This window comes from Pongo abelii, chromosome 3 (genome assembly GCF_028885655.2).
Source record: "Pongo abelii isolate AG06213 chromosome 3, NHGRI_mPonAbe1-v2.0_pri, whole genome shotgun sequence".
In the NCBI taxonomy this organism is placed as follows: domain Eukaryota; kingdom Metazoa; phylum Chordata; class Mammalia; order Primates; family Hominidae; genus Pongo; species Pongo abelii.
In genome coordinates this window covers 7,524,285-7,551,011 of record NC_071988.2, presented here as the reverse complement: position 1 = coordinate 7,551,011, position 26,727 = coordinate 7,524,285, and the positions used below count along the sequence as shown (strand labels likewise).

Below are 26,727 nucleotides of genomic sequence, written 5' to 3'. Positions count from 1 at the left end.
GCATTACAGCAACATCCCCACAGTGTATGGTCATCAGGACACTGCAGCGAGTGAGAGTCAGGGGATTTGGGTTCTTGTCCCCACACTTACACTGACTCACCAAGTCCCTTCTTCCCTCTGGGCCTCAGTTTCCTGTTCTGTTAAGTGAGGGGAAGGACCTGGCTGATTCGGTCTAATGTCTGAGGATCTAAGACACAGGTCTAAGCTTCCATGATTACATTATGCAATTCTGTGATTATATTACATGATTCCATTATTATACCCGTGAATCTACAAAGAACTTGACAACAGTTTGTGATGTGATGCTATACTACAATTGTTTAACAACAATCTCACATTCTATGTGTTGGCTCTTCAGTCCTTAGAAAGCCCAAATGCATTTTGTTAAATGAATTTGGTACTGTATCAATTTTCTACTGTTTCAAAAACAAAACAAAATACCACCCTAAAACTTAATGGTGTAAAAACATCACCATTTAATCATCTCATGTTCTGTAGGGTAATTGGGCTCAGCTGGGGTGTTCTTCTGCTCCATGTGATATCTGGGGTTGCCATGAAATATCAAAATGCTCAAGGCAGCTCACTCGCGTGGCAGGCGGTGGTGCTGGCTGTCACTGGGAACTCAGCTGGGGATCTGGTTTTCCTTCTCTTGGCCTCTCCATGTGGCTTGCATCTGGCTGGGTTCCAAGAGGTAAAAATTAGAAACTGCCTGTTCCCTTAAGGCCTAGACTTGGATGTCCCATAACACCACTGCATTCAAGAGTTGCAGAGACAAGCTCCATATGGAGAGCAGCATGCATATGCAGGGAATGGAGGGAGTGTTTGGGAGGGGAGTGTGTCTTTGGAGGCTAGCTCCTACAAACACTGACACCATCTAATTAAAGCACCTGCTAAAAACGGATGAAGAAACATGCTGGAGTCCGGTAGTAGTTAAACTGTCATCTGTCTGCCAGAGCCTGGGAACTAATGCTGGGTACTCCTGCTTGCCTTTGTTATGTAAGAAATGAGGAAACCCCAACAAATGTGGAGGCAGCCTGAGGATTGGAAGCCTTTGCCCCTTCCCCTCTACTCCCATAGCACCATGACTCAGGCAACTCAGTACCTCTCTCTGAGCCTCAGTTTGCTCTTCTGTAAAATGGGGGCATTGGTCTTGAGAGTGCTGAAGGTGCCTCCACCCCTAATCTTCTCTGTCCTTCTGTGCTCCTAGGTACTCCTTCCAGGACGAGGAGGACATGTTCATGGTGGTGGACCTGCTCCTGGGAGGTGACCTGCGCTACCATCTGCAGCAGAATGTGCATTTCACAGAGGGGACTGTGAAACTCTACATCTGTGAGCTGGCACTGGCTCTGGAGTATCTTCAGAGGTACCACATCATCCACAGGTAACTGGGCTGCTGGCGGGATGCCTGGGACAGAGGGACCATGGGCTAGGGTGTCAGGAGAAGTCTGCAGTAGTGGGGAGAGAATTTTGTCCTTGACATGGTTTAAAAGTGGTAGTGCATGAGAGGAAAAAAGCAGAACACTTTTCTTCCTATTTTTTTATGTTCTCTACAACCAGCACCTACACCTCCCATCCTGTACCCATACACTACTGCTTAGAGACATGGCGGGTGGCTGGCCTTATCTTCTGTGCTCCAGTATGCCTGGGGAAGCTAGAACATTCTGTCCCTCTTGTCTCAAGTCAGAAAAATTAAAGTAGCATTATTATACTAGTGAGTTGGGAGTGTGAGGAATTCTACTCTCTTTTTTTCCGTGATTAGAAATTAGTGCTGTGCATTGGATTTCTTTCTCTTGGGAAGTCTCAGTGCTGGCTCTGGGCTTTGCATAAAAGCTCTGAGTTTCTGTAGCCTCCTCAGGGACCTTGCTTCTCCCTGCTATGCACAGCAGTGCCATGTCCTACACAGGTGAGCAAAGTGACTTTGCCTACAGAAGCTGGAACTCAATGAGGGGCTTTGGAAAGTGATTGTATCATTCATAACTCTTCTCACTGACCCCAGAAAAGGCAGCTGGTGTGAGGGGCTCCAAGTTGGTTTACCCATGGTCTTGCACTGTGCTTAGCTGTTCTCCTTGTAACTTAACTAATTTTGGAAGATTTGGAAAAGATGAGGACTTGAACTTCTAGGTAAAGATGACAGATTAAGCATATATGTCTAAATTTTTCCCTTGTTAAACTCCATTAAATGACAGTAAGGAATATTTGAAAAGTGATAAAGTTATGAAGATAGGGAACACTGAAAGGGGACTACAGTGAAAACAGTGGGGGAAGCTGGAAAGAAAGATGTAGAGTGATCGATGACTTAGGATACCAGAAACTGAATTTAATGTTGCTACTGGGGAGAGTCAAGAACTAATAGATGCTAAAGAATTCCCCAAAAGCTTAGGAATTGGCAGCACCTGGTATCTATGGAATGGATCTAAGGTGAATTGTTGAAAACTTCTTAAGTAGTATTGAGAAATACAGACCTCTTTCCCAACTCTCCAGAGCCGGGTGGTTGCCCCCTTCCTTACCCAAAAGGAAGACTAAAGGTTAGTCTGCTAATGAGGGTAAAATGGAGAGTGTCTGGGCTAAAGGACATCAAGCCTGCCTGGGTTGGGATACTGTACTAACAATGGCAAGATTATCTGAACATATATGTACTAGATGCTGAAATGACACCCCCCCCCCCACACACACACACAACTGAGATCAAAGAATGGTGTCTTTATGCTTTCATCCTCTACACAGGGAACTCAAGTGATTTCAATGGGAATGTGACTGAGCCCGAAGGAAAGAGATTGTGCCATCAAAGGTTTTCCAGGACACCTTAGAGTGTAGGTTATAGTAAACAAGCCCCATTCCTTCATTATCAACTCCCAATTAAGTTAATGACATCATAGGATTATCAGACATCCAGGGAAATCTTCTAACTTGAACATCAAGATCCAAACAACAAAATGGAAACAAAAAATAAAGCTTAGACTAAACAGCGACTCTGGAAACATCAAAATAACTATGATCAGTATTTTCAGATGATAAAAGAAGAATTTTGCATGTGTGAAACAAGAAGTAGCTTTTTTTTAAATTCAGGGAACAAACATCAGAGCTCTTATGAATCAAAATTGTGAAAGCAGAAATTTAAAGAACTCAAAATATATGCTGGAAGATAAAGTCTTTATACTTTTCTATAAAGTAGAGTAAAAAGACAAAAATAAAATATGAGAGAAAACATAACAAAGTTAAAGAATCTAGTTTTCAACACAAGAAATAATAAAGAGAAAACATAGAGGAAGAAATCATCAATGAAACAATGAAAGAACAATCTCCCAGACCTGAAATACATGATTTTCCATATTGAGAGAGCCTACCAAGGGCACAGAGTAATGGCTAGAAACAGACACATACCAAAACAAATGTCAGATCTGATAAGCTTCCAGAGAAGAGCCACAGGTCATAGAGGCTGACGAATCAGAATAGTTTTGAGTTTCTTTTGTTTTTGTTTTTGTTTTCCGTTTCTTGAGACAGGGTTTTGCTGTCGTTCAGGCTGGAGTGCACTGGTATGATCATGGCTCACTGCAGCCTCAGTCTTCTGGGCTCAAGTGATCCTCTCACTCAGCCTGCTAAGTAGCTGGGACCGCAAGCACACGCCACCATCCTGGCCAATTTTTTTTTTTTTTTTTTGTAAAAACAGTGTTTCAGCACGTTGCCCAGGGCAGTCTCATACTCCTGAGCTCAAGCAGTCCACCCACCTTGGCCTCTCAAAGTGCTAGGATTACAGGTGTGAGCCACAGTGCCTAGCCAGTTTTGAATTTCTTAAATGCTAGAAGGTAGTGCAGACATGCTACTCAACCATATGTGAGGGTATACATTTTCCTCAGTTCCAGGTCTCAAAAAGTGGTCCTCCCATGTAAATACCTTTTCTCAAGTACTAGGAAAATGAGATGGACTCCAAAATGAATGAATGAATCAAAGAGGATAAAGAAATGGAATACAGAAAGCTGGAACTCCAGCAAAGCAAATAGGCATAGGAAATCTTCAGGATGGTGCTGATGGGCTGTCAGTTGTGCCTCACATGTATACCGTGACCAGTTCTGATTAGCGTGGATCAGAGACCCTGGGAGAGACTTCTTCAGGAAAATGAACTGATAGGATTCCTGATGCACCTGGCCTTGAGAGATTTATTTAGCTGGGAAAGAATCTGAAGTTGAGTTATGAGAGGTTTGGGGAAAAAAAACTCAGTAAAAATAACGTTATTAATTTTAGGGAAGGAAAATGTTGCACAGGACAACATCTGTGTAGAGTACAGCTTACTAAATGAGTCAGCTCTGTATATAATACCTAATCCTATCACCTAAACCCTGAAAATCTAACCAAAAACTCAATTATACTCCGTCGAGAAACTGGGGAAATGGGAAAGATGACTGAGTCTTCTGGGATTGGAGAAACACGGCTAAATCTTTGTCTTCCCTAATAGGAAGTCCAGTCTCCAGGGAAAGCCTGGAGTTAAAAAGTGAAAGAGTCATTAGAAGTCTATCATTTAGAGATAAGGAGTTAGATACCAAAATTATAACCTGGAACAGATGAGTGGATAGAGAAGGATAAATGGGAGAGAAAGTGATAGGATTAATGCTATTGTAACAAAATGTGTTTGTAACAGAAAGGGATAGGGATTGTTGTAACAAAATTTGCAGAACTATTGGCTCTTTGAACTATTTGCATATAACTTTGATACAAATAACAGAAACAAACACAGCAAAATGAAGAAGGAGGAGAAGGAGAATAGTAGTAGTAAAGATATTGTTCAGCGTAATACACAACTGTTCATTCACTCAGTCATTCCCTAGCTTTTGAATGAATACAGGCATTCTGGTTCTGGAATTTGTTCTTTTAAGTGCGATGCTGTACTTCCTAAAGAAGGTCACACCAGGGTAGAGTATGCTTCTGTTCCTTGATGGGGCTTCTTTGAAGGTGCTGAAAGAGTTCTTTACAGATCAGTTGTATATGTGTCATTCATGAATTACTGCAGCCATTCATGAACGAGAATGCAATAGATAGATGATCCATGTGTTCAAATTCCCTGAGACACTAAGTCATGTGGACATTGGTGAGATAAATGCCAATGTTTCAGAGCTGAGCCAGGGATGAACAAGGCAGGAAATGGAACCTTTGCGTGACAGCATGGGTGGCTGGAGCCATTTCATTATGATTCACCGGATTTCAGAAAAAATTTTAAGTCATTCTCAAATAGTCCTCTGGTAGAGATCATCTGCTCTTAGATTCCAGATCTACCCTGTGGAAAAGGAGCTATCCAGTAATTTATGGGAATGTTTTAAAGTCTACTAGGCAAATGTGTGATGATTAATTTTCTGTGTCAATTTGACTGGGCTAAAGGATGCCCAGAGAGCTGGTGAAACATTACTTCTGAGTGTGTCTGTGAGGATGCTTCCAAAGGAGATCAGCATTTGAATAAGTGAACTGCATGAAGCAGATGGCCCTCCCCAGTGTGGTGGGCATCAACGATTCCTCTGAGGGCCTGAATAGAATGAAAAATTAGAGCCATTCACTCTTTCTACTTGAGCTGAATCATCCATCTTCTGTCCTCAGTCATCGCTGCTCCAGGTCTTTGGGCTTTCAGGCTTAGACTGGGACTTACACTAACAGCTTCCAATTTCTCAGGCCTTCATACTTGAACTGAATTACACCACTTGCTGTCTTGGGTCTCCAGCTTGCAGATAGCAGATCATAGAACTTCTCAGCCTCCAAAACCACGGGAGCCGATTCCCATGATAAATCTCTGTTATATATGTATATCTGTATTCTATTTCTTTTGTTTTCCTGGAGAACCCTGACTACTGCAGTTGAATTACCTTCCCAATTCTAAAATTATGAAGTTGGCAGAGATTTGAGTCAGCCTTTTTTACCCCCTTCCATATGGTTCATAAATCCCCCTTTCAATGTGTGTATGTGTAGATTTGAAACTATGTATCTGAACACAACCATGTGTAAGGATGTATGGAAATGCTGTGCAATGTTTTGCATCAATTCAAGAGCTGAATTTATGAATCCTCCACTGCGTATGTACCAGACACTTTCAATGCCATATTTATACCCTCAGATGAGTGTTGCTTCTTTCAAAGTAGCCACACTTGGAAGTGGAGGAATTATCCCACAAATGCAAGCCTGGGTTGGATTGCCAAGGATATTTATCTTCCATCTCATTGGGCTTAGGTGGGCTACTAAACTCTGGTCAACTTTTTGGACCTCAATTTTCTAACCTGAAAAATGCTCCTGATTAAACCTACTTGGGCTGTTATGCAAATTTTATGAGAAAATTTTCATAAAGAATTTATCTGTGCCTGGCTTCTTTTAGATGCCTCATTCTTATTTCCTCTGTCTGGGGGAACTGGCCTTGAAATCTGATGTTCAATTTTTCCTATATACTCTGGGTGACAAAACTCCATCCTTTCAGGATGGTGTTATAGATCTTTAGAAAACAAAAGGTATTTTAGGGCATAGCCCAGTGACTTCAATAGTGCCCAAGCAGGGAAATACCACTGTCGTCCAAAATAAATTGTTTTAAAGCAATTAGAAGATTTACTTTTCATAGCATTTGAATTGGCCCTTCATACTTTAAATGCACATCTGGGCCAGGCTGTGTACCAGCTCCTGGGAAGAAAATGATGAATGAGACTCAACTTTCTGGGTGGAACAGGCACCCCCACAAATGATTGCAGCCAAGGATGATGACCATGACAGAGCACTACACAGCACCAGTGGGAGCTTCAAGGAGGGGCGCCCAGCCAGCCTGAATTGGGGAGTGGGGCAGGGGCCAAGTTGGCAGAGAAGGCTTCCTCTGCCACACTCAGTCTGTGATTTGTAGGATAATTCGGAATTAGAACTAAGAAAAGGAATGCAGAAGGCACTGGGCAGAAGGGCCCAAGCTTGAGATGCCCCAGGTGGGTAGACCCTGTATTGCAAGGGTCAAGGGTGGTAGGGAGCATACCCTAACAGACCCTGCTTTTCTCGTTTATTGATGGGTTGAAGCTTCGGAGTGACGTGGTCTAACTTGTCATTGAGAATGATCTTTCTGAAGGCCCTAGAAGTGCATCCCAAGATGGATCTTTATCCAAGGCAGGATTCCTTGGCTAGGTATCCAGGGTATACAAAACTAAATAAATAACAACAGTGACAATGAATCAAGTTTATTAAACAATGAATCAAGTTTATTAAAATGTGTTGACACTACTTTAAACTATATACATATACATACATGTGTTTTCATATGTGTATATATGCACATGGGGTATATACATGTGTATGTACACATATAGTATATATAGTATATATAAATATAAACACGCACACATATATAATACACACACTCACATACATGCACACACACGAATATCTCATTTAATCCTCACAGCAATAAAATGAGCTAGGTAGTATAATGACCCCATTTTGCAGAGAGATTGGGTGATTTGCCCCAGGACACACAGCTGGCAGGTCATGGAACCCTGGCTTTGAAACAAGGCGTTCAAACCCCAGATCTCAGGCTGATGACCACTGAGCATACAGCTCCCTTATTGTTCAAATTGCACTGAACTGTTTACAAAATGCTCAGAGAGTGAGTGCCTGCATATATTAACATACAAATGAGCACATATGGATTTCATCGACTCCTCACATCCGCCCCAGAGGAAGGCACTGTTCCCATGGTGTGGATGAGGCAGCAGGCATTTCTGGGAGCTAAGCCTCTAACCCAAGGTCACACAGCTAGTTAGCAGTGGAATTGGAGCTTTTAACTGGAACGTGACTTGTAGTAAAAGGCTCTCTCCACTACACCTTGTTGCCTCCCCAGATGCAAAAGCAAAACTAAGGTTATGTCCTGTTCACAGTCACATCCACTAATTATTCATAGATACCCAAAACAGGAACCAGATGCTCACTTCTTCACCGAGTATCCCTGACCACATTTTATCTAGCTAGGTTCTCACTTTATTCCTCACCACATACTTTCCCAAAGCACTTTGTCTACTTTCTTCCTGGCATGTAATCCTAATTGATAATGATTTCGTCGGTAACTTACTTCTAGGCAACCAAGGAATAAATTTGCTATATTGGGCTGTTCTTGCATTGCTATAAAGAAATACATGAGACTGAGTAATTTATAAAGAAAAGAGGTTTATAAAGAAAAGAGGCTTAATTAGCTCATGGTTCTGCGGGCTGCACGGGAAGCATGCTGCTGGCATCTGTTTGGCTTCTGGGGAGGCCTCAGGAAACCTGCAATCGTGGTGGAAGGTAAAGGGGGAGCAGGCACATTACATGGCCAGAGCAGGAGCAAAGGAGACAGGGGAGGTGCTATACACTTTTTTTTTTAATGCTTTAAGTTCTAGGGTACATGTGTACAACCTTCAGGTTTGTTACATATGTATACATGTGCCATGTTGGTGTGCTGTACCCATTAACTCATCATTTACATTAGGTATTTCTCCTAATGCTATCCCTCCCCCCTCCCCCTACTCATGACAGGCCCCAGTGTGTGATGCCAAAAGTCAGGAAACAACAGGTGCTGGAGAGGATGTGGAGAAATAGGAACGCTTTTATACTGTTGGTGGGAGTCTAAACTAGTTCAACCATTATGGAAGACAGTGTGGCGATTCCTCAAGGATCTAGAACTAGAAATACCATTTGACCCAGTGATCTCATTACCGGGTATATACCCAAAGGATTATAAATCATGCTACTATAAAGACACATGCACACGTACGTTTATTGTGGCACTATTCACAATAGCAAAGACTTGGAACCAACCCAAATATCCATCAATGGTAGACTGGATTAAGAAAATGTGGCACATATACACCATGGAATACTATGCAGCCATAAAAAATGATGAGTTCATGTCCTTTGTAGGGACGTAGATGAAGCTGGAAACCATCATTCTGAGCAAACTATCGCAAGGACAGAAAACCAAACACCGCATGTTCTTACTCATAGTTGGGAACTGAACAATGAGAACACTTGGCCATACACTTTTAAACAAGCAGGTCTCGTGATCATTTACTCACTATCGAAAGGACAGCACCAAGGAGATGGTGCTAAACCACTCATGAGAAATCTCTCCCCAGGTTCCAATCACCTCCCAGCAGGCCCCACCTCCAACACTGGAAATTACATATCAACATGGGATTTGGGCAGGGATGCACATCCAAACTATATCACCTGCCTAGTCTGTAAATTCTCTAAGGGCAGGCACTTTTTCTACCTTGTTCATCTTCGTATCTTCAACACCTAATATAATGCCTGGCACATAGTAAGTGCTTTAGAACTGTTTGTTAAATCAGTGAAGAAATAATAAAGTAAGAGCCTACCTTACTTGAAATTACTTGACAATAGAAGTTCACATTTAATAAATCAATATTGATACCCTGAACTTCTTCCTAGAACTTTTCTGACCAAATATTCTTTTTTTTATTTTTATACTTTAAGTTTTAGGGTACATGTACACAACATGCAGGTTTGTTACATATATATACATGTGCCATGTTGGTGTGCTGCACCCATTAACTCGTCATTTAACATTAGGTATATCTCCTAATGCTATCCCTCCCCCCTCCCCCCACCCCACAACAGTCCCCAGAGTGTGATGTTCCCCTTCCTGTGTCCATGTGTTCTCATTGTTCAATTCCCACCTATGAGTGAGAACATGCGGTGTTTGGTTTTTTGTCCTTGCGATAGTTTGCTGAGAATGATGGTTCCCAGCTTCATCCATGTCCCTACAAAGGACATGAACTCATCATTTTTTATGGCTGCATAGTATTCCATGGTGTATATGTGCCACATTTTCTTAATCCAGTCTATCATTGTTGGACACTTGGGTTGGTTCCAAGTCTTTGCTGTTGTGAATAGTGCCACAGTAAACGTACGTGTGCATGTGTCTTTATAGCAGCATGATTTATAATCCTTTGGGTATATACCCAGTAATGGGATGGCTGGGTCAAATGGAATTTCTAGTTCTAGATCCCTGAGGAATCGCCACACTGACTTCCACAATGGTTGAACTAGTTTACACTCCCACCAACATAATTCAAGATGGATTAAAGATTTAAATGTTAGACCTAAAACCATAAAAACCCTAGAAGAAAACCTAGGCAATACCATTCAGGACATAGGCATGGGCAAGGACTTCATGTCTAAAACACCAAAAGCAATGGCAACAAAAGCCAAAATTGACAAATGGGATCTAATTAAACTAAAGAGCCTCTGCACAGCAAAAGAAACTACCATCAGAGTGAACAGGCAACCTACAAATATTCTTTGATATATGGGAAGCTAGCTCCTGAAAATTTTGTGAGGGAGGGGTGCAAAGTAGCCTATCACAAGAATGACATTCCTTTGAAGTCTTATGTTATGTTAAAAATTTCTCTAAGTTTTGCATTCTACTCCATTATGTAGTCATGATTCTTTTAATATATAAAGGAGTGCTTTAAGCTATGATTCATATGAAAATAGAGCAAATGAACAATGAAGGCTGTTCAGAGTCTCCACAGTCCATAGGCAGTGCTGTTGGATTGCATCCATCAATTTGAAGAAGATGAGCTGATTCGAAGAGAACTCATGCCTCCTGTGAAGTGTAGGACCCAGTAATTCCTTCCTTTCCTCTGGCCTCTTAAAATCCAATTCAGAGTCACATAAATATGAAGCTATAAACAGCAACCATTTGTTCACTGTTTTTAACAGAGCACTGATGTAAATACTAATCAAAGTGGGTTTGGTACATTTTCAGGCTTTTTTGATTAAAATTTTTACCAGTAGTGTTACCTACATGAAATCATGTCTGAAATACCTGAAACCTATTACATAATGTCTCTTACTATCTTGGGAAACATCTTCCAGTGAAGTCCGATGACCTGTGATGCACTGTATTTTGCTCCTGACCCTGAATTTGCATCCCATGTAAATTAACTAACAGTCTCAGTCCTGATGACCTACTCCCTTCATCAGACCCACAGTCTTTTTTTACAAAGCAGGAACCTTGACACGTATAAGAAAACCTTTGCCTTGGAGTTGCTGATTGCAGTCTTGGGAAAATATCTGCTTATTAAGTCAATTATTTATGAAGGCTTCTTTATTATTGAAGTGAACTATGAACCTTATCTGAGTTTTTTCTTTTTTCCATTTTTTTCTTTTTGGCAAGCTTTATCAGAAATTTTTTTTTTTGTCTTTTAATCATTAAGAGCAGTAATAGATTAATTCCAAAACACTAGCCAACACCTTTCTTTAGTTAAAACAGTATTATCTATGCAAGCATTCAAAGACACTTCGCATTTCTCAAGGCCAAGTGCGGTGGCTTACACTTTGGGAGGCCAAGGCAGGAGGATCACTCAAGCCCAGGAGTTCAAGACCAGCCTGGGCAACATGGCAAAAACCTGTCTCTGCAAGGCTACGTGGGAGGCTGAGATGGGAGGATCACCTGAGTCTGGGAGGTCGAGGCTGCAGTGAGCTGTGTTAGTGCTGCTGCACTCCAGCCTGGGCGACAGTTGAAAAAGATTAAATAATATAATTTAAAAAAAAGAGAAAACAAAAACGCTTCCCATTTCTCTACAAAATTGTCTAAAAGAAAGTATAGAAATGCTTATTTTTATACAATTTATCATTTTCATCATCTTATTGAATTCAATTAGAAAATTTTAAAGTAAATTCTTTTTTTTGCTATGACAGTATAACTGGGTTTAAGCCCAGATATTATTTTAAATAGATAATATGTGTACATTATAAAATTTAAAAGATTCAAATGTTATACATGAAAAATAAGTTATAATTCTCCTTTTTTTAGCATTTTCATGAATTTAAAGCAGATGCTTCAAACTCTGTCTTTAAATTCCTCATTCCTTTTCCCATGGACCACTTAATTTTAAAATGTTAACACATTAAAAGGCAAATAAAGGATACAGTAAAAGCACATGCATGTTTGAAATATGTTATTGGAAATTAGAAAACAAAATTGTTTATGAGACATTAGACCATAATGATAACCAACATTTCTGAGCATTTTGCACGTGCCTGGTTCTGTGTTAAATGTTCTGCAGGTGTGGGTTCACCTAGTCCTATTAGTAGTCCCATTTTACAGGTGAGACCACAGTGTCTCCTGGAGGGTGAATAACTTGCCTAAGGGCAAACAGGAAGTGGCCACCCCAAGTCACCCAGCTTGAGGGCCTAAGCTCATACTATCTCTATTCTGATAACCTATGGTAATCAAGTTCTCCAACAACATGTATCCATAGAATTGATCTGCTATCCAAGCTTTCGTGATAGAAACATCACATGGATGACTCTCATGGAAAAATGAAATTCTTTTGCTTTTGCTTGTGCATGAAAATAAATATGTATTTTAAGTGACACTATTCAACATCCTCCCTCTCTGAAGTTCTTGGCATTCCCTGTCATATTGTGGGACAGTGGCCCTTTCCCGTTGAGTTTGCATGAACTGATGGGAATATCATTTGTGTTCCTATGTTGAAATGCTTGTGGGTGTATGGTTATTTTCACATACAGATTTTGAGCTTGTGCCTCCTGAATCCTGGAAAGGCAAACTATCTTGACTCCTGATATTTTGGCAAAATTTTCTCTGTCTGTATTAGAAAACTAATTGCAGATTGGGGCTGTGGTAGTGGTTCCCATTTGCCAATACTACCTTGCTGAGAAATCAAGTGTGTTCAAGCTGTGGGGAAAGAATTATACCAAGTAGCAAGTATGATCAGGCTTCTGGTCCCATGACCTTTTTGACAAAGGCTCATCACTCATTTAATAGCAGTGTATGTGAAGGAATGTAAGAGTCCAGATTTTCTCAAACAGTGGCTTTAGTGGCTTAAATTGGGCCTTGGGAAGTATCCTGCCCTGTCTGGGTCCAAGTCTGGGTTCCTTCTGATGAGCAGTGGAGTTTGTAAACAAACAAACCCAAACCTCTGACTTAGTTCCCAAAATAGTGGGACATAGGAGCAAGACTGTGAAGCGGACAAAACCCAGATTGCATAACTGACGCAGGGAGGGATTGGAGTCACTCTGTGTGTAGACAGGGTCCAGGCCTGGCCACTCACCACTGTAAAGAGCAGTGCTAAGAACCTTTACATCTGGTTCTAGCTCAGAGACTGTGGGTAAGTCAATGACTGCTCTGGACATGATTTTGCTTCTCTATTAACAAGGAGGAGTGCTTACCTCCCACAGAGTTGTTGAGGGATTGAGTAAACTGAATTGTCAGTCACTGTGTTAGTCCATTTTCACACTGTTATAAAGATATGTCCAAGACTGGGTAATTTATAAAGAAAGAAGGTTTCATTGACTCACGGTTCTTCATGGCTGGGTAGGCCTCAGGAAACTTACAATCATGGTGGCAAGGGAAGCAAGCATGTCTTACATTGTGGCAAGTGAGAGAGAGCACATGTGAAGGAGGAACTGTCAAATGCTTATGAAACCATCAGATCCTGTGAGAACCCCGGCACTATCATGAGAACAGCATGAGGGAAACTGCCCCTATGATCTGGTCACCTCCCACTAGGTCTCTCCTTAGACATGTGGGGATTATGGGGATTACAATGTGAGGACATGAGATTTGGGTGGGGACACAGAGCCAAACCATATCGTCACCATAAAAAGTGTTCACCAAATGCAGCTCATTTGTCTTGGGGAGCTGGAAAGCTCTACAGTTAGAAGCTGGATTCAGCTAAGAACAGAGCCTGACTGTTAGATTTCGCTAAAGACAGCTGGCACCTTTGTTGTGAGTTCAGGCACATCATCTAATCTCCCTGAAGCTTTGGTTTATTTTCTATAGATAAAAATACTATCTACAGTGAGCATAAACATGATCTCCCCAAAATATCCACATTTTAATACCTAGAACCTGGGAATATGCTATGTTATACAGCAAAGGGAAATTGTGGTGCAGATTGAATTAGGGTGGCTCATCTGCCATTATTGAGATGGAGGAGATTATCCTGGATTATTTTAGTAGAGCTTATGTACTCAAAGAGCCTTAAAACTGAAAGAGGGGTGTTTCAAGATTGCTGACTACATACATCTGGTAATCACCTCATCCATGGAGAGTGATATGGTTTGGCTGTGTGTCCCCACCCAAATCTCATCTTGAATTGTAATCCCCACATGTCAGAGAAGGGGCCTGGTGGGAGATGACTGGATCATGGGGGTGGACTTCCTCCTTGCTGTTCTCATGATACTGAGTGATTTCTCAGAAGATCTGATAGTTTAACAGTGTTTGGCACTTCCCTCTTTGCTCTCTTTCTCCTGCTCTGCCATGGTAAGACATGCCTTGCTTCCCCTCACCTTCCACCGTGATTGTAAGTTTCCTAAGGCCTCCCCAGCCATGCAGAACTATGAGTCAATTAAGCCTGTTTTTAAAAAAAATTACCCAGTCTTAGGTAGTTCTTTATAGCAGTGTGATAATGGAATAATACAGAGAGAAAACAAAATAATGAGTACATAATCACTCTTTGAGTAGATCATCTAAGAGAGAACACAGGAGTTCAACAGAAAATTGATGGGAAGCACCAAAAGCAAGGAAGGAGAGGGAAGCAGGGCAACCCATCTGGCTGGGATAGGCTGTTAGGAGAGGTTCCCTAATGCTGGAAAATAAAAAATTCCCACAGCAGATTCCTACAATCCTAGCCATGGGAGAGCCCCTCAATCTTTCTGGCCCCTGAGACTAACATAAGGAACTGCATGGAGACTGTGGGAAGGCACTGCTCCAGAGAGGGAGTCCATTCTGTGTCCCACACCTTCTTCCCAGTCCTAAGCAGCTGCAGCAGGCTGCCATTTTGAGAGCCCAGCCACAGCAGACTGCATTCTTCCGTAGGGCCCAACACCCCTTGCACTTTTGCATCTCTGGAATCCCATGGACATTCCCCACCCATAGCCATTGCTGTAGGAACCAAGGAGGGAGCACCTGGCAGTGACACCACCCGACCTCTAGTAGAAGGGTGGCTGCGCATTTTTATGTGCCATGAGGATAAATTCCCACCCACTGCTGCAGGATGCTGTGGGGCTGAAGTGCAAGCAAAATGCACACCCCCAAGTTGCCTGCTTACAGCTGCTCCCACTAACAGCATCCCCACACTACTCAGTAACAGAGCTTCAGCACAGCCACTGCCACCTTCACCTGGGCATTCCACCAGAGGCCTGAGGATCACCACAACCCTGCCTACAATAGGGAGCATCTGCATGCACCATCAGGGGGCCTGAGGGCAGTTCTGCCTTTCCCAGCTTCATCCCTTACCAGTACCTGAGCATGCAGTCAAGGGGCCTGGGGGAGTCATCATCCAACCCCGTCCACCAGTGATGGCACCTTAACACTCCTCCCAGAGTCTGAGGTCAGGCCTAGTTGGCCTGCCACTACCATCACAGCAGGTACCCACCCACATGTGCCACGTATAGGTCTGAGGGCTGGCCTGCCCAGCCCATCACTGCCACTACAAATACCAGCATGGACTGCTTGGGTTCCAAAGGGTTGTTCTACCATTGCGACTGCCCATGATTCATGTCATGCCTGCTGCCCAGGAGCTTGAGAACCCACCAAACTTCCTGGCCCACTACTGCCATTCTCAGCACCTGAGAAAGCCACCTAGAGGTCCAAAAGCTGACCTGCCTGGAACAAATAAAACCAATGCCAGTATATGCCACCCTGGGGCCCAAGGACAGGCACACACACTCCATCACTGCCACCAATGTGGCCCAAAGACTGGCCCATCTTGTATCCCAGTGCCCAGCAAAACTTCAGCAGAGCCTCCACAAACAACAACATACTAAGCCACCAAGGAAACAACAGACACTATCAGTGCTGTTTTATACCTGAAGAAACCATACAGAGATTACACTGCTGCACCCACCCAGAACCAAAGCCAAAGTTCTCTACACTGCCAACACAATATACACATCTTTAGGAAAAAGTCTTCCCCTATGAAAGCAAATTCAAAAAATTGAAAAAATGACTATTATGCCAGATGCACAGATAACAATGTAAGGACACAGGAAACATGAAAAAACAAGGAAATATGAAACCCCAAAGGAACACAATGATTATCTGACAACACAGATCCCAATCAAAAACAAATGTATTGAATCCTAAAAAAAAGAATTCAAAATATTGACACTAAAGTTCAGTGAGATATAAGAGAACATTGAAAAGCAATGCAAAGAAATTAGAAAAGCAACTCAGGATATGCATGAGAAATCTACCAAAGAAATAGATATAAAAAACAACCAAGCAGAAATTCTGGAACTGAAGAATTCATTTAATAAAATACAAAATACATTCAAAGGCTTCAGTAATAGCCTAGATCAAGAAGGGGAAAGAACTTGAAGACAGATCTTTTGAAATAAACTAGTCAGACAAAAATAAAGATAAAAGAACAAAAAATAATGAGCAAAGCCTATGTGACATATGGGACACCATAAATCAATTGGATATTCAAATTTTCAGTGTCCCAGAAGGGGAATAGAAAATGAAAGGGAAATAAAACCTATTTAATGAAAATTCTCCAAGTCTAGCAAGACATTTAGACATCCAGATACAAGAAGTTCAAAGGTCCTGGCATAGATACAATTCAAAAAGGTTTACTCCATGGCACATTATGTCAAAAGTCAAAGAAATTAAAAACAGCAAGAGAACAGCATCTAGTCACTTATAAAGGACTTCCTATCAGGTTAATAGCAGATTTTTCAGAAAAAAAAAAATTTAAACTGCAAGTCAAGGATGCTACACTCAAAGTTGTCTTTCATAAATAAAGGAGAAATAAAGTCTTTCCCAGACAAGCAAAAGCTGAGATAATTCATTAGCACTAGACCAGCCCTACAAGAAATGCTTGAGGGAACCCTAACCCTGGGAGTGAAAGAATGATAACTCCCACCATGAAAACACACAAAAATATGAAAAACACTGGTAGAACAACACACAAAAAAAAATTGGAAAAACTCAAATGTTACCAGTAGAGAATACCACCAAAACGCAATGATAAACAATAAAATAGGAACAAAGGATATACAAAATAACTAGAAATCAATTAATTAAATGACAGGAATATCCCCTCACATATCAATAATAACCTTGAATGTAAATGGATTAAACTTTCTACTTAAAATATATAGACTGGCTGAGTGGATTTAAAAGCATGACCCAACTATATCCTGCCTACCAGAAATGTATCTCATCTGTAAAGACACATATAGACTGAAAGTGAAAGGTTAGAGAAAGATATTCCATGCAAAGAAAAACCAAAAATAAGCAGGAGTAGCTCTACTATATCAGATAAAATAGACTTTAAGTCAAAAATGTAAAAAGAGATAAAGAAGGTCATTATATAATGATAAAGGGCTTAATATAAAAATATATGCACCCAATGGTGGAGCACCCAGATATATAAAGCAAATTTTATTAGATCTAAAGGGAAAGATAGACTCTAGTACAATAATAGTTGGGGACTTTAATACCCCACTTGCAGCATTAGACATATCACTTAGACTGAAAATTAACAACAACAACAACAACAACAAAACACACTGGATTTATACTCCACATAAGACCAAAAGGACCTACCAGACATTTAAGACCATTTCATCCAACAGCTGCAGAATACATCAGCACATGAAACATTCTCCAGGCTAGACCATATGTTAGGACACAAAACAAGTCTCAACAAATTCTTAAAAATTGAAATTATGTCAAATGTCTTCTCAGGCATCAATGGAATAAAACTAGAAATCAATACCAAGAGGAACTTTGGAAACTATACAAATACATGGAAATTAAACAACATGCCCCTGAATAACCACTAGTTCAAGAAAGAAGTTAAGGAGAAAGGCAAAATACTTCTTAAAACAAATGAAAACCAAAACACATATGCCAAAACGAATGGCATACAGAAAAAGCAGTGCTAAGAGGTAAGTTTATAACAATAAGTGTCTGCCTACATCAAAAGAGTAGAAAGATTTCAAATAAACAAATGATTTACCTCAAAGAATTAGAAAAAGAAGAACAAACCAAATTCAAAATTAATAAAAGGACAAAATAATAAAGAGCAGAGCTAAATAAATGAAATAGGGACTAAACAAATACAAATGGTCAACAAAAAAGAAAGTTGGTTTTTTGAAAAGATAAAATTGATATATCACTAGCTTGACTAAATAAGAAAAAAGAGAGAAACCCAAATAAAATCAGAAATGACAAAGAAGACATTACAGCTGATAACACAGAAATACGAAAGATCATCAGATACCATGATGAACAATTATGCATCAACAAACTAAAAAACCTAAAGGAGGTAAATTTCTGAACACATACAACCTACCAAGATTAAATCAGGAAGAAATGGAAAACCTGGGCAGACCAACAGCAAGTAATGATATTGAATTAGTAATAAAAAGTCTCTCAAAAAAGAAAAGTCCAGGACCAGATGGCTTCACTGCCAAATTATACCAAACTTCCAAAGAGCTAACACGGTTTTCCTTAAACTATTCTAGAAAAGTGAAGAGGAAGAAACTCTCCCTAACACATTCTATGAGGACAGCATTGCCTTGATACCAAAACCAGACAAGGATACAGCAACAAAGAAAAGTATAGGCCAATATTCCTGATGACCTTAGACGTAAAAATTCTCAACAAAATACTTGCAAACCAAATCCAGCAGCACATCAAAAAATTAATCCACATGATCAAGTAGAATTTATCTCAGGAACACAAGGATGGTTCAACATATGCAAATTGGTAAATATAGTACATCACATCAACAAAATTAAGGAGGAGAAACAAATGATCATCTAAATAGATGCTGGAAAAGCATTTGATAAAATTCAACATCCCTTCATGATAAAATCTCTGAAGAGACTAGGCATAGAAGAAACATCCCTCAACAAAATAAAGGCCATATGTGATAAAACCCCAGCTAACATCATACTGAATGGGGAAAAGCTGAAATCCTTTCCCCTAGGAACTGGAATCAGACAAGGATGCTACTTTTACCACTCCTATTCAACATAGTACTGAAAATCATGGCCAAAGCAATCAGAAAAGAGAAAGAAATTTAAAAAAAAAAATCCAAACTAAAAAAGAAGTCATTTGTCCCTCTTTGCTGATGATATGATATGATATCTAGAAAAACTGAAAGACTGCACCAAAATACTCTTAGATCTGATAAATAAATCCAGCAAAGTGGCTAGATACAAAATCATCATACAAAAATCATCAGTTTCTATTCACCAATAATTAACTAGCTAATATTGTTAAAATGACCATACTACCCAAAGCAATCTACAGATTCACAGCAATCTCTGTCAAAATACCAACATCATTTTTCACAGGAATAGAAAAAGCAATCCGAAAATTCATAGGGAACCACAAAACAGCCCAAATAGCCAACGCAATCCTGAGCATAAAGGACAAAGCTGGAGGCATCAAAATAACTGACTTCAGAATATCATAAGGCTATTATAACCAAAACAGTATATTATTTGTATGAAAATAGACACATAGATCAGTGGGAAAAAATAGAAAATACAGAAATAAATCCACATATTTAAGGTAACTGATTTTTGACCAAGATGCCAAGAACGTACCTGGGGAAACAACACCCTCTTCAATAAATGGTGCTGGGAGAATTGGATATCATATGCAGAAGAATGAAACTGGACTCATCTCTCACCATATACAAAAAACAACTCAAGATGGATTAAAGACTTATATGTAAGACAATAAACTATAAAACTACTGGAAGAAAACAAGGAAAACACTTCAGGATATTTTTCTAGGCAAAGATTTGATGACTAAGACCTCAAGCACAGACAATGGAAATGAAAATAGACAAATGGTACTATATTACACTAAAAAGCTTCTTCACAACAAAGGAAGCAGTTAATACAGTGAAGAGGCAACATTTTGAATGGGAGAAGATATTTGTAAACTGTTCATCTGACAAAGGACTAATATCCAGAGTATACAAGGAACTCAACAGTAATAAAAATAAAAATAAAAAGTGGGCAAATGACATGAATAGATATTTCTCAAAAGACATAAAAATGACCAACAGGTATATGAAAAACTGCTCAACATCACTTATCATCAGGGCAATGAAAATCAAAAGCACAAGACGATATTATCTTACCCCAGTTAGAATGACTACTACTAAAAGGACAGAATAATAGCAGATGCTGGTGAGGATGTAAAGAAAAGAGACCTCTGATACACTGTTGGTGGGAATGTAATTTAGTACAACCACCATGGAAAACAGTATGGAGATTTCCAAAAAACTAGAAGTAGAACTACCATCCGATCCAGGAATCCCACTACTGGGTGTTTATGAAAAGGAAATGAAGCAGTATATCAAAGGGATACAGGCATGCCAATGTTTATTGCCACACTATTCACAACTACGAAGATATGGAATCAACCTAAGTGTCCATCGGCAGACAAATGGATACAGAAAATGTGGTACATAGACACATTGGAATTCTATTCAGCCGTGAAACAGAATGAAATCATGTCATTTGCAGCAACATGGATGGAACTGGAAGTCATTATGTTAAGTGAAATAAGCCAGACACACAAGGACAAATTGTGAGTGTTCTTACTCATGTGCAAGAGCTACAAATATTGATCCCATGGAGACAGAAAGTAGAATGGTAGAAGCCAGAGGCTGGGGAGGGTGTGTAGATTTCAAGGGGTGAAGAAAAATTGATCTATGTGTACAATTTGAGATGGAGTCTCACTCTGTGGTCCAGGCTGGACTGCAATGGCGCCATCTCAGTTCCCTGCAACCTCCACCTCCTGGGTTCAAGGGAATTCTCCTGCCTCAGTCTCCTGAGTAGCTGGGATTACAGGCATGTGCTACCACATCCAGCTAATTTTTACATTTTTAGTACAGACAAGGTTTTGCCATATTGGCCAGGCTGGTCTCAAACTCCTGACTTCAGGTGATCCGCCCACCTTGACCTCTCAAAGTGCTGAGATTACAGGCGTGACCACCATGCCTGGCCCCAGTGGAAGGTGTGAGTTCTAATGCTCCATAGCTGAGAAGGGTGGCTCGTTAGCAACATTATGTTGTATATTTCAAGGTAACTAGGAGCTTGAACTTAAGTTGTTCCCTTAAAACTTAAAATACTTAAAATACTTCATATTTATCATAGAAATCATAAATACTCAAGGTGATGGATATCCCAAATATTCCGACTTGAACATTACATATTCTATGCACATTTAAAAAATTGTATGTACCCCATAAAGAGGTCAAATATGTATCAATTAAATTTTTAAAAATTAAAAACTAAAAAATAAAGTGAAAGAGGGAGGCAGAAGAGGGTGTCAAATTGATGCAACATGAGAAAGACTCAAACCTTAACCCGCTGTAGCTGCCTTTGATGATTTCATGAGCCAAGAAATGCAGACACCTCTAGAACTTGGAAGAGGGAGGGAAACATTCTCCCTAAGAGCCTCCAGAAGGGACACAGCCCTTACAACACCTTGACTTTCCATGCTGTTCTTCTGACCTCCAGATACATTTTGTTGTTTCTATCCGTGAAGTTTGGAGTAATTTGTTAAAGCAGCAACAGGAAACGAGTCCTCTACCCCACAGGGATGTTGAGAAAACAAACTGAAATAACGTGTGCTGCATGTTTAAGCTTAGTACCTAGTGAGTGATCAACAAATGTGAGCCACTGTGAAAATGCTCACTGCTATTATCGTTATAATATATGAGGACCTTATATATAAGCCTGCCCCATGCCCATCTCTCCAGATTTGACTCTTGCAACCCTTATCTGGCTCCATGCACAGACCCTAGTAGTCTACATGCCCAGACTACCTCCATTTCTTCCAAGTTCACATGTTTTCTACCTCTCTTCTTCCTTTGCATGATTATCTCTCTTTAAGAAATGCTTTTATTTGTCCTATCCACTGGGTTAACTTTTTCTTATCTGTCAGAACTTAGGGTGAGATTCTGAAGGCACTGGCAGAATTTCTCAGCCTTGACATTATTGATATTTTTGACCAGATAATCCCTTGTTATGGGGGCTGTCCTGTGCACTGTGGGATGTTTAGGTGGAGCTGTGGCTTCCCCACCCTAGATGCCTGAAGCATCTCCCACTCCTTTCCCCCAAGTTGTGATAATAAAAAATGTCTCCACACATCATCACATGTGCTCCAGAGAGTGACATCACCCCTGGAGGAGAATCACTACATTAGGAGGATATGATACCTGAATCCTTCCCTGAACCACAGCTATGCAACCTCTCAACTTCCTTGAGGAACACAATCCTACAGAAACCTCAAGCACCACTTTATTTATAGCTGAGCTGGAGCCCTAAACCTTGATGAAGACATTTCTAGGAGCAGCAGTGGAGGATAGGGAACCTCATTCTGCTGAGCTAGTTAGGACTCAGCACCTTCAGACCAGAGGCCAAATGTACCCAGGAGGATGCCACTGAGAGAGGCAGGCACTGGGATTGGTTGGTCCCATGGCAAGCACTGAGCAGACTCACACCCTGGCTGTGACCACCTCCCTGGGCAGGGCTGCAATGTGAGAAATAGATCAGGGAGGAGGTGGCTTTATATCTGACTGCATGGAAGGGAGAGACAGATGAGAGACACCTTTCTTGCCTTCTGGTAGCATTCCTCAGCCTGTGGCAGCATCACTCTGATTTCTACCTCCATCCTCACATGACCCCATCCTCCCTGTCTTCCTGTCTCAAATATCTCTTTCCCTTAAAACAGCACCAGTCATTGGATTTAGGACCCACTCTAAATCCAGGATAATTTCATCTCCAGATACCTAATTTAATTACATCTTCAAATACGCTATGTCCAAATAAGGTCACATTCACAGACACCAGGGTTAGGACTGGGACATAGATTTGGGAAGACACCATTCAACCCACTACAATCATGTTCTGGATCCAGGACTACTGCTTTACGAAGACTCCCAGCTGCCCCAGGAAGAGCTGGGTGGACCCCTCTTTGAGCCTCATTATGCGCTACATTCACCCCTTCACTAGGGCTTCCCTGCAGTCGCTTATTGTGTATATGACACATCCAAATTTGCAACCAGGTGGTCCTTCTGGAATTACCTGTGTTTCCTGGTTACCTATTATAGGTCTCAGCACACAGTAGGTGTTTAATAAGTCTATATTGCTGGGTGCGGTGGCTCACACCTGTAATCCCAGCACTTTGGGAAGCCGAGGCAGGTGTATCACCTGGGATCAGGAGTTCAAGACCAGCCTGGCCAACATGGTGAAAACCCGTCTCTACTGAAAATACAAAAAATTAGCCAGACGTGGTGGCGCACATCTGTAGTCCCAGCTACTTAGGAGGCTGAGGCAGGGGAATCGCTTGAACCCAGGAGGTGGAGGCTGCAGTGAGCCGAGATCGTGCCATTGCACTCCAGCCTGGGCAACAAGAGTGAAACTCCATGTATAAATATATATATATATATACCTTGAGTGAAGGCTTGAGGCCCCGGGAATTGAAAGGATTTGCTCACACGGCCAGTTCTTTCTACCCTGGTAGGCTCTGAAGTAAACCAAATGGCAGGTTCACATTCAGTCAGTCACATTTAATTGGAATGTACTGTGTTCCAGACAGCGCGGTAGAAACTACAGTGCATAAATACGCGGTTCCTTTCTTCAAAACCCAGACACTCTGTGAGTACGCATTGAGCACCTACCATGTACCTGCCATGGGGCTCACAGTTGGCCTAGGGAGGCAGGTGTGTGATGACAACTACAGTTGATTTGGGAGGTGCTAGGTCAGAGTACAGAACACAAAGGAGCAAGGATAAAATTTGGCATCAAGGATCAACCAGGCTTTTAGGAGATGATGACCCAGATTGGGTTTTGCATTTTGAGGGAAGGGGATGTTTCGTAAGACAAAACATTCTGAAAAAAAAATGTTCTCTGGGCAGTCTGAATATATATTTACTAATGGCAGTAGAAACTTACAGCCCTTTTGGAATGACATCTGGCAATAAGAATCAAGTACTTTTTAAATATTCACACGCTTTGACCTGCTGGTTTCACTTTCTGGTGTTACTGGCAGTGAATCCATACAGGTCTGCAGCAACCTCAATTCTTTGCTTCCCCAGAAGAAAGAATTCAACCAAGGAGGCAGAAGGCAGAAGGAGAGACTGAGGCAAGTTTTAGAGCAGGAGTGAAAGTTTATTAAAAAGCTTTAGAGCAGGAATGAAAGCAAGTAAAGTACACTTGGAAGAGGGCCAAGCAGGTGACTTGAGAGATCAAGTGTGTGGCTTGATCTTTTGACTCATGGTTTTATACGTTGGCATACTTCCGGGGTCTTGCATTACTTCTCCCTGAATTGGATTCCTCCTTTGGGGTGGGCTGTCTGCATGTGCTTGCTTGAGCCACCTTGCCCATTTCCTGAGATCCTATCAGAAAACACTGATCACCGGTTTCAGGTGTTTTCTATTAGCAGACTGCCGTTCTCTGGCACCAGCTGTGATCAATTATTATTTTAGAGACCGCTAACAACCCCGTGACCATCACCTGATGGTTGCCTGCCATTACTGATGTGTATGTGTAGGCGGGGTGAGCCCTTTTCTGCCCTCCTTATGCCTGATTAACTACCTACTGTAACACTGGAATGTATCAAACGGCTCCAGTCTGGCCTGCATAGAAAGTTTTGAGCATGAGGATATTTATTACAGCATTGTTTATGATAACCAGTAATCTTGAAATAAGCTAAAGGAAAGGAATTTGCTTAATAAGTCATATACATCCTTTTAAGCAACTATGAGACCGTGACGCATCATTCTCTAATGCTTACTATGAAAATCCTGCAATATTGAAAAAGGTTATTTTTACAATCTTGAGAGAAAATTATAGCTTATAAAATGTGTGACTGTGTAAGGAAATGTCTGCTTATTAAACCAAAAAAGACTAAGAAGCAGTTTCCCAATGCATTTGGGTAAAAGAGAGATTCCATGTAATTTCCCTTGTCTTCTTTTTTATTTATTTCTAAGGTTTTTTTAATAAGCACGTCATCCTTTTAACAAAGAAACTCAAAGTATGATTAACTGTCTCCCTAAAGGGAAGGTGTTTATCAACCATGAGTTTTAGATTAGACAACCTGGATTGCAATCCTGGTGCCACCGCTGAAGCCAGCTGTGAAAGCATAGGAAAGCTAATCTCATTATGCCTCAGTTTTGTCATCTTTGAAATGGGCTGTGTGAGAATGGAATGAAATGATTCATGTAGAACTCATAGCACAGTTTTGTCTGTCACATACTAAGCCTCAATAAGATCAATAATGAGATAGTAATAATTAATAAACAGGGGGAAAACTGATATAACCTATTTTTGTATCCCAGATAGCTCCCCACCACATCTCCCATCACTGTACCAAAAATAAATTGCCAATTGTCATCTGGTTAAAGAACAACTTAAGCAGCACTCTTTCATTACCCTGTGGTTCAGAGGTCATATCAACTAGAAAGAAGTATTCAGACAAAAAAAAATTGAAGACATGCAGATGTGTCATTTAGGATGAAAATTCCAATTCAATTTAAGGCACAACTTTGTCATTTCTGGGCACAGAGCTTTGGTTTCCCTTATGTCGCAGGCTAGCATTTTGAGAATTTATGGTTCTGTGATGATAGAAAAGTGAGATACAAGAGAATCCAATTTATTCCCTAAAGGGATTGTTCCATCTCCTAGGTATAAATTGTACCTGCAATTGGGTGGGGAGTGTTTATGTTAGGTAATAAATTTTGGAAATAGGGACTTGGGTCTTAAGTTAACGTCAGAGAAACTGGAATGAAATCTGAGAGCAGAATATGAAAGCAGGAAACAAATCTTTAAAAGGATCCAATAAATTAGAAACTGTTTTACAGAAGATGTTCAAAAGCAAGACAATGAATGTGGCATCAGTAAATCGGGTCAGCATTTTGGAAATGTCAGCACACAGTGAGAACAGTAAGATTGTTAAAGCTTTATTCCCGTGTTGTCCCTCCAGCTCTGAATCCCTTCCCCCAGTGGAATCTTTCATTCATTAATCTGGGCACTCAATACACAATAATGGGAACGTTTCAAAGCTTGGGCATTAAGAACAAACACATTAAGATGGAAAAAAAAAAAAAAACTCCTCTACCCTTGCGAGGCTTCAATCCTTGTGGAAGGAGATCATTGGATATTAGTAATAACAGATAGCATATTTGGGCTGTTACCTCCAGGACATGCCAGGACACATTCACACACACACACACACACACACACACACACACACACAAAGGCACACAGTTGCACATATTTATATCATATTGCAGTCCAGTGCAGCCTCCCTTTACCCATCTTGAAAGTGAGGAAAATGTAGGGCTAGAAAAGGTATGAATAATAACAGAGACAGGTAGTGACAAAGTGCTCTGAGACTTCTAAGGAGTGGGGTAACACATATGCTTTATGTTTTGCCTGGGCTCATACAGAAGCTGAGCTTTGAAGTCTGAATAGGATTTTGACAGGTACAGATGGTGTAGAACATTTTTTCAGGAGGAGGAATTAACACAGGAAAGGGACTGGCAGATTCATTGACCAGCAAATGTTCTACGTGGGCTCACTTCAAGTCTTCTTGTGCAGGACCTTGAGTGCAAGGTTATTAAATGTGGGCTTTATCTTGTAATGATTGCCACAAGGATTTTTGAAACCATTCCTTAAACTCAGATTGGGGTTAAGAACAGGAAATAAAAGAGG

General features: G+C 40.8%; 1 protein-coding gene across 5 annotated transcripts in view; it reads left to right on the top strand.

The window, feature by feature from the left end:
• The window catches only part of STK32B (serine/threonine kinase 32B), a 435,418-nt gene that overhangs the window by 277,982 nt on the left and 130,709 nt on the right, over window positions 1-26,727 (top strand). For all 5 annotated transcript variants that reach the window (NM_001133697.1, XM_024245627.3, XM_024245628.3 and 2 more), the window contains 1 exon segment: window positions 1,208-1,381. In NM_001133697.1, the coding sequence (NP_001127169.1) occupies window positions 1,208-1,381 (174 nt within the window).